This window comes from Eptesicus fuscus, chromosome 11 (genome assembly GCF_027574615.1).
Source record: "Eptesicus fuscus isolate TK198812 chromosome 11, DD_ASM_mEF_20220401, whole genome shotgun sequence".
In the NCBI taxonomy this organism is placed as follows: Eukaryota; Metazoa; Chordata; class Mammalia; order Chiroptera; family Vespertilionidae; genus Eptesicus; species Eptesicus fuscus.
In genome coordinates this window covers 33,658,698-33,668,242 of record NC_072483.1, presented here as the reverse complement: position 1 = coordinate 33,668,242, position 9,545 = coordinate 33,658,698, and the positions used below count along the sequence as shown (strand labels likewise).

The 9,545-nt window shown below is 44.6% G+C and overlaps 1 protein-coding gene across 1 annotated transcript; it reads left to right on the top strand.

The window, feature by feature from the left end:
- Positions 1-1,554: 1,554 nt before the first annotated feature.
- LOC103283520 (casein kinase I-like) lies at positions 1,555-2,849 on the top strand. Its single transcript, XM_054723086.1, has one exon. The coding sequence runs from the start codon at positions 1,631-1,633 to the stop codon at positions 2,609-2,611; it is 981 nt and encodes a 326-aa protein (XP_054579061.1). The 5' UTR covers positions 1,555-1,630; the 3' UTR covers positions 2,612-2,849.
- Positions 2,850-9,545: the final 6,696 nt, after the last annotated feature.

Genomic DNA, 9,545 nt, shown 5'->3' with positions numbered 1-9,545 from the left:
TCGGTCAGAGGTGGGCTTCACCCATGTCAGTGTTGGCTATCAGAACAATTGCAGATGCAAATTTGAACCCATAAAGCACCTGTCCCCTAAAAGATCACTTTTGTCTTTATGCTCCAATAATATCTTTGATATTCTTTTGTTCTTCAAACCTACAGCTTTGGTTTAAAGACCTTATGATACACTGACGAAACTTTCTTTTTCCCTCTCTGCCTAGTAAAAAGAGAGGATCAGTGGCCCTCGTGCTTGCATCCACTGTTTCTGAGGCTAAAGTGGTGACACTGTTTTTGATAAATTGGAAACAATGCAAGTATCACGTAACCCTCTAGTCCTTCCATTTCTTCCATTTCATTGAACATCTATTCAATCTCACAGTTCCATCAGCCTGCAGAATATGTCCTCTCATCTTTCTGTGTGCATCCCCTTCCACCCTAGCACCCTCACATTCAACATCTGTTGCTTATTCAAGATGCAGGAAAATTCCCTTTTGGGAGAGATCATAATCCAAAGACATGTGAGTGCACAATCGCTTGGAAATAATGATCTGAGCCAATACAAAACATTAATTTAAAAAAATAAAAATAAGTAAAACTGAATATGTAAAAATGTACTGCATAGCATCTGAATCCACATTCATGCCAAAATATGGACACATACACATGCATACACACAAATACATGCACACATACATGCACAAGAAGTTTTGAAATCTTTTATAACTGAAAAGGGTTTCACATGCAAAGGCTGCACTGAGCTCAGCTGAGTCAGTGAGTCTCCGTGAGATTTGTGGGAGGAAAGATGACTCCTGGAGCCTGAGTGTGATGCAGGTCTCCAGGAAAGTTCTCCCCACCAGGTACGCTCATCCAAGACCACTTTCCCCAGCAGACTTATTTCTGAATTGTAACCTTTGAAGGTTTTTTCTTTTAAGAAAGAAGGGAAGGAAGGAAGGAAGGAAGGAAGGAAGGAAGGAAGGAAGGAAGGAAGGAAGGAAGGAAGGAAGGGAGGGAGGGAGGGAGGGAGGGAGGGAGGGAGGGAGGGAGGGAGGGAGGGAGGGAGGAAGGAAGGAAGGAAGGAAGGAAGGAAGGAAGGAAGGAAGGAAGGAAGGACCCCTCACTGGTCGCTCAGTTCCTGGCCCTGGTTGGGGTGTGTGCGGGAGGCAACAAACTGGTGTGTCTCTCTCACATCCATGTTTCTCTCTCTGCGTGTGTCTCCCTCTCTCCTCCACTCTCTCTAAAAATCAATGGGGAAAAATACCCTCAGGGCTGGAGCCTGAGTAACTGATGGCGGCGGAGTGACAGGGGTCCCTTGGGGGCGGGCGGCCGAGGTGGCAGGGGCATCACCGCCCTAACTCACGGCGCCCCTTTACCAGCCCGGACGTCGCTGCGAAAGCGAGGCCACCGGACCCCATGGCCCAGCCTGGGAGCCGCGCCCAAGGGAACCTGACTGGGCGGTGGCCGGGTTCCCCTCGGCGGATTCGGGGCCCTGTGACGCCAGAAGCCGACCAACGTGCCGCGTTCCCCGCCGCGCTCCCCGCAGCTCCCCGCAGCCCGGCTCCGGGGACCAGCCCAGAGGCCCGCGTCCTCCTCTCCCAGGTGTCGGGGCTGCGCCCCAGCCTCCGCCTTCGTCTCCCGCGATGGCGGCGAGCAGCAGCGGGTCCAAGACCGAGTTCATTGTCGGAGGGAAATACAAACTGGTGCGGAAGATCGGGTCCGGCTCCTTCGGGGACATTTACCTGGCGATCAACATCACCAACGGCGAGGAGGTGGCGGTGAAGCTGGAGTCTCAGAAGGCCCGGCACCCGCAGCTGCTGTACGAGAGCAAGCTCTACAAGATCCTGCAGGGCGGGGTGGGCATCCCGCACATCCGCTGGTACGGGCAGGAGAAGGACTACAATGTGATGGTCATGGACCTGCTGGGGCCCAGCCTGGAAGACCTCTTCAATTTCTGTTCCAGAAGGTTCACCATGAAAACGGTCCTGATGCTGGCGGACCAGATGATCAGTAGGATTGAATACGTGCATGCAAAGAATTTTATACACAGGGACATCAAGCCAGATAACTTCCTCATGGGTATCGGGCGGCACTGTAATAAGCTGTTCCTTATTGATATTGGTTTGGCCAAAAAGTACAGGGACAACAGGACAAAGCAACACATCCCATACAGAGAAGACAAAAATCTCACCGGCACGGCCCGCTATGCTAGCATCAATGCACATCTTGGCATTGAACAGAGTCGCCGGGACGACATGGAATCCCTGGGGTATGTTTTGATGTATTTTAATAGAACCAGCCTGCCGTGGCAAGGATTAAAGGCGGCAACGAAGAAACAAAAATATGAAAAAATCAGTGAAAAGAAGATGTCCATTCCTGTGGAGGTTTTATGTAAGGGCTTTCCTGCAGAATTTGCCATGTACTTAAACTATTGCCGTGGGCTGCGCTTCGAGGAAGCCCCGGATTACATGTACCTGAGGCAGCTCTTCCGCATTCTTTTCAGAACCCTGAACCACCAATATGACTACACATTTGACTGGACAATGTTAAAGCAGAAAGCAGCACAGCAGGCAACCACTTCAAGCGGGCAGGGTCAGCAGGCCCAACCGCCCACAGGTTTCTAGGCATGAATGAAGGAAGGAATAGAAGGAGCAGTGCAGATGGCCCGAGCAGCATTTGTTTCTCCCCAAATCTAGAAATTTTAGTTCATAGGAACACTAGCCAATGGTTGTGGACAACCATTCACTTGGTGTAAAGAACTTAAGTTCAGTATAAACTGGATCTGAGCAGCATTGGTGATGCTGTGTCCCGAGTTGTAGCCGCTGTCATTGTGAATAATAACCGAGATAGTGAAACATGGTGTCCAGTTTTCTATTGCATTTTTTTTTCAAGTGGAAAAGTTAACTAAATGGTTGACACCACAAATTGGTGGATATGCCAATTTTATTTTTGTTAAAGTCTTTTTCTTTGAACTTATAGTGCTTTGAGATCTCATTTCAGAAGAATGGCATGAACAGTCTTCAGCCACAGTTGTGATGGTTGTAAATGCTCACAATTGTGCATTCTTAGGGTTTATCCACCCCTGGGGTTTGCAAGTTGTTCACTTTAAAACATTCTTAAAATGTTGGGCTTCTTGTTTGCAAGTCAGCTGATATGGTAGCAACCAAAGATTCCAGTGTTTGAGCCTATGAAAGACTGCCTGCTAACCTGTGCTAGAAATAACAGCATCTAAAGTGAAGACTTAAGGAAAATGTAGATCCTTAGGACTCTGCATTAACTCTATAATCTTGGTATTAAAAAAAAAGAAAAGCATATGGTAATTTGTCACAGAAAGTTAGTTAATATCTTAAAACCGAATATGTATGTATGTTGCTTAGATAAATGTAATCACTGTAAACATCTATATGATCTGGGATTTTGTTTTTATTTTGAAATGGGAGTTTTTTGTTTACAAGTTCATTAAAAACTAAAAACTGTTTCTGTAAGAAAAAAGAAAATATCCTCAGGTGTGGATTAACAAAAGAAAAGAAGAAGAAAGAAAAGAGCACATGTTAAACTTTGTCAATGGTTTGCTCCTCCCTATGAGTGAGTCTGTGTGCTTCTTTCAGATAGATTTCTGTATGCATTTCCTATGACAAATTACCACCAGCTTAGTGGCTCAGTACAACACAAATTACTTATTTTACAGTTCTGGAAGTCGGAAGTCAAAACTGGGTTTCACAGGGCTGCATTCCGTCTGGAAGATCTACTGGACAATCCTTCTCCTTGCCTTGTCTAGCTTGTAGAAGCCATCAACATTCCTTGGCTCGTGAATGCTTCCTAAATCCTAGCCAATAGCCTAATTTCTCTTTCTTTCTCTGAGCTCTGTTTTCATCTTCATAACTTCTCTGACTCTTCTGCCTCCCTCTTCCACCTTTTAAGGACCCTGGGGATTATACTGAGCCAATCCAAGTAGTCCAAGATAATCTCATCTCACAATCCTTAATCACCTTTGCAAAATCCATATTGACATATAAGGTAACATATTTACAGGTTTCAGGAACATCCATTATTCTGCCTACCATTATTTCTAGAAAACTACAGTATAAAGGGTTGGTTTTGCTAACAGGGCCCAGGAAGTAAAGGAGTGAGAAGGCAGGACCTGGATAGAAATGGGTAGGACACCAAAATAAAGATATTGAGCACCTGAGAAAGAGAAGGTATTCCCAAATTGTGGAATAACAAAAAGGTAAACAGTGATTAAATAAAAAAATTTTTCATAGTTTTAATTAGAGCTGGCTATAAAATGAAAATATATAGGATATATAGGCAATAAGCACAAAAATGCTCATCACTATAATAATAAAAGCGGCATGTGCTAATTAGACCGGACATCCTTCCACTGACCTTCCAAATGAAGCCAGGGCTGTGAGGGAAGCCTGGGTCCTGGGTCCCTGCCGGTAGCTAGAGGGAAGCCCTTGTCCCGGGTACCAGAAGGAAGCCGGTGCCGGCAGCCAGGGGAAGGAAGGCCTACTCTTGCACAAATTTTGTGCATCGGGCCTCTAGTCTATATATATAAAAGGCTAATATGCTAAGTGTCCAACCATCCGACCAGTCACTATGATGTGCACTGACCAACAGGGGGCAAATGCTCAATGCAGGAGCTGTCGAGCTGCAGTGACTTGGCAGTGCCGGTTCTGAGGTGACGCACCCTGAAACCAGAGAGGAGGGAGCCTGATTTCTCATGGGGCCACGTGATTCCACCTTCGGCCATGGGTTATGTTGTTGCTGGGGCACCGTTGGCCCCCAATCTGGTGTACTGCACACTTGCATTTGCGTCCCACACCCTGTTATAGGGTTAAGCCTCGGACTGACCTGCTGGCAAAGTCACAAACAAGTCCCAAGCTTGGAAGGGCACAGTCCTCTAAGCATAATTAAGCTTGATCCTGTAACTGATCCCTAGATCTTTCCTGGGTAGCTAGTGGGCTGTGGGAGGGGCAGCAAGTGCTGCCAAAACAAGTGAAACTTACAAGAACATTGTCAATTGCCTTGTTTGTCCCTGATTATAAATAAAGCCTCAGCTTTGCAGTCTGGATCAGTTCTGTGGCCTCAGCCCGGCACAGAAAGATCCACCCAGGCTCCCAGCTTCATGAATCTATTTCTGCGTCTTGTTTTCTTTATTTCAATTATTTTCTCAATCCCTGGCCACCTCCATTTAGAACCGGTTCATTCATCTCTCTTTCCGCGCAGGACACGGAAAAGGGAGATCCCCGCCATGTCTGGCCCCCACTGCATCAGGCCCCCGCAGACAGCAACTTTGCAGAGTTCCCTCCACACACCAGGACCCCTCGGGGGATGTCAGAGAGCCAGTTTAGGCCCCATCTCTGCAGACCAAGCTGAGGGACTCCACCTGCCAGAGGGACCCGGCTCACTCCACAGACGCTGGGGCAGGACCACTGGAAGTTGGCTCCAGGGCGTGTCCAGCCCATCTCACCCAGTCCTGCCCTGCTGGCCACCTTCTAATTAATTTCCTTTCAATGTGCACGAATTAGTGCACCAGGTCACTAGTACATAAATATATATGCATATACACATGTCTGATGAGAATTATACTGCTTGTTTTTGGTAGTGTCATATGAATAATTTTTTCTTCCTCTGTTTTCTGTAATTTCTCTGGATTCTACCTTCTAAATATTCTCCCCTCCTGCTGTGAACTGCCTTAGTCCAGGTTACATTGCTTCTCCCTCTAAAATTTTCTCTTATTTTCATGTTTGTTCTTTTAATCCATTCTCCAAACAGCATTCAAAAATATCATTCTAATTGCCTATCTGCCACCTTAGCCCCCCTGCTTCTCAAACCTCGGGTCTTTGCTGGCTTTTCTCACTGATCTTTCTAGACCACCTGCTATGCCCTCCATTGTCCCCTGAATACCTCCACTACTATTTCATACTGTCTTGACGTTCCACTAGACCAGTGGTCGGCAAACTCATTAGTCAACAGAGCCAAATATCAACAGTACAACGACTGAAATTTCTTTAGAGAGCCAAATTTTTTAAACTTAAACTTCTTCTAATGCCACTTCTTCAAAATAGACTTGCCCAGGCCGTGGTATTTTGTGGAAGAGCCACACTCAAGGGGCCAAAGAGCCGCATGTGGGTCGCGAGCCGCTGTTTGCCAACCACGGCACTAGACTATATCTCCATAAAGGCAGGGATTGCTATACCCAGCATTTGACAGGACGCCCATAATAATAATTCTTAGTAAATGTGCTTAATAAGTAAATGTACCACTTTTTAAATAAAAATACAGACAGCATAGCTTTTCCTCTATTCTCAGACAGAAATACAGAGCGTGCTTCTGCCCTTGCCAACACACCTTTGCCAATCACTCTTTCCAGGATAGAACCTTAGCAGTGAGAGCCCAATAGTCATTGGTCCATATCCTTTTTTAAAATATATATATTTTTATTGATTTCAGAGAGGAAGGAAGAGGGAGAGATAGAAACATCCACGATGAGAGAGAATCATGGTGGATTGGCTGCCTCCTGTAAGTCCCCCACTGGGGATCAAGCCCCCAACCCAGGCATGTGCCCTTGACCGGAATCGAACCTGGGACCTTTCAGTTCGCAGACTGACACTCTATCCACTGAGCCAAACTAGCTAGGGCCCATATCTTTATGCTAACAGTGATATGCTTCAGAAAATTAATCACTAAGTTAGCATAGAAATGACTAACTATATATGAACTATGATCACAGAGATGTGACATACGTATGGCAATATAAGCATGCATCAGAAGCCTCTATAGAATATCTAAGATAGTTTTGTTACTGTAGTGGCATTGTGGTAATGAGCTTTCTATTTTCAAAATGCTTTTTAATTTGGTTTATATGTCTTTCAGGGAAAGTTCTTGCTATTATTTACAGTACACTAGCTAGACAGCATTACTGCTTCCATATAAAGACACACCTACATACGGTTCAATTCAATCAAGTGGGAGGTGTTTTTCCTACATATCTCTAGATAATTCGTTTTTTATACAAATTTAACAGATTTAGTACTTTATTTTCTTGTCCACAAAATGATCTTTCCCCCACTTTTTTTAAGATAAGCAGCCTAGCAGTGAATATCTAATAGCTATGCCATGTGCATGGTTTTGATTCCATAGACTAAGACATCTGCCAGAAACTCCAAAGCAGGGGGGGGATGCCTCAGGTTTTCAAGACGCAAAAGTCCCCTGATATTTTGGGGTAACCCTCAAGCCAGCATGGTGCCAGGGATGGTGGTTTAGGGAGACAGAGCTCAGGCACTGACCAGAGTAAGGAGAGGGAAATGTTTACATACAAAATCTTTTGAACTATGTTTCTATGCAACCCTAGGTGATGAGTAAGACAATGGATAAATCACAGCCCCACCTTCATGGAAGACAGATGATGTTTTGAACATTATCTCTCTTCACAGTACAGATGTTATTACCTTTTCTTTTTTAACCTAAAACTTAAGGTGCAGCTTACTATACAAATGTTCTAAAATAAGGGTAGTATCAGGGCTCTTTTTTGAAATGATGCAGACACTGTATCATTCTGTAACTACCGCTTTTATCTTAACTTTAGCATTCCTATCAATACTGCCTGGTTAACAGTCATGACTGGTGACAACAGCCAGCAGTGATGAATCTTTGAACATCTGTCAAATAAATCCCCTGGAATCCATTTTGATGATTAAAACAACAACAACAGGAAGGTTTTTTGACTAAGACATTTAAAGAACTCCTAACAAGTGAAAGGGCAAGGAAAATGTAAAACAATGTTTAGATTTAGATCTTCTAAATTTCATAGCTAACAATTTAGAAAATGATATTTATTCTGTAATGTTTATAAAGCTATATGATAATTAATTGCAACATCAGGTTATACTTTTTCAAATGGAAAATGCTAATAGATCTAATATTGCATTTTTCGTACATATAAAGTTGTAGCACTGAAGTATATCATCAGTTTTACTAAAGAAACTATGAAACTTCTCCATGCAAGGTACAAAATAAAGCTTTTAAGGGACAGAGGGGCATAATATGTAGGAATTTTAAAACTCATACCTTGGTCTTACCCTCAGTTATTCTGTAGAGAGTACTCGACATGGAAAATAGTTCTGCCACATAAAGTCACAGAAGTGCAATAGAAACAATGAGGAGACTGGTATGTTGCATTGGGCCCTGTTAACACAGGTACGTAATAATAACTGGTGATGATGTATAATAAAGCAAATAGCACTCAGAGGTAATTGTTCGCAGTGATAGAATTTTGGTAATCAGTTCTAACAAAATTCTTTAGTAACTTTTAGAGAAGAAATCACTTTATTTAAAAAATGTAATAGCCATGAAGAAACATATTGGAAAACATTAAATAATACTTTCTCTGTGAAATAGTCATGCTGTAAAACCCTTTGGTATTTGAAACATCTCTGCTTAGATGAAAATTACCCTAGCTTACCCTGTACTAAAATTCTTAGCTAAAAATAATATATATGAAGAGGTAATATGCAAATTAGGCCAGGACGCCATAACGGTCATGACCAGCTCAGGAGGAGGGGCCTGGTGCGGGCCCAGAGCCTGAGAGAACAACAGACAGGGCGGCCAGTGCCTGGCCCTGGAGCCAGAGAGAACAGCACACAGGGGTGCTGGCCCCCGGCCCCAGCCCCATGACTGCAGCTCTGGGCTGCAACGCTGGGCTGCTGGGGCCAGAGCAGTGGAGACACAAACCTGCAGGGGGGCCGGTCCCCAGCCCCAGCCCTGCAGCTGTGGCTGGGAGCTGGGTTTGATTCTGATCAAGAGCATGTGCCTAGGTTGCAGGCTCCTCCCTGGCTGGGGCCCAGGTCAGGGATCATGCAGGAGGCAACCAATCCAAGTGTGCCTCTCACATTGATATCTTTCTCTGTCTTTCCCTCTCTCTTCCACGCTCTCTAAAAATCAATGGAAAATATCCTCATGTGAGGATTAAAAAAAGAAAGAAAGAAATGTCATATCCTATGAAAGAGACATCTTGAAAATGCCTAAAGAAAGTTGTCATTTTTTCGTGGTGAGGGGACTGGAGTCCGTGTTGATGAAAACACCTTGGCAGCTGCAGCAGCCGGCAGTGGCAGCAGCAGCGGGGTGATGGGGGTGGCACCTTCCCCTGATCAGCCCGGTTGCCTCCTGCCATCAGTAGGACATCCCCTAAGGGCTCCTAGACTGTGAGAGGGGGCAGGCTAGGCTAAGGGGACCCCCCCCCCCCCAGTACACGTATTTCGTGCACTGGACCTCTGGTAATTATAATATTTAAAAATATCACTGACAATTTTTAGGCAAAACTATCAATTGCAAATTAGAAAGAACAGGTCTCTGTTTATGTCTTATTTCATTTAATGATTATCATAACTGGAGTTTTAATCTATAATAATAAAAGTATAATATGCTAATTAGACCAGACATCCTCTAGACATCCTTCCAAATGACCTTCTGGATGAAGCCAGGGCTGCAAGGGAAGCCCAGGTCCCAGTGCCTGTTGGTGGCCAGAGGGAAGCCCAAGTTCCAGGTGCCAGAGGG

Coding starts and splice junctions, on each gene's coding strand:
- LOC103283520 (XM_054723086.1), top strand. CDS start 1,631: ATGGCGGCGAGCAGCAGCGGGTCCAAGACCGAGTTCATTGTCGGAGGG.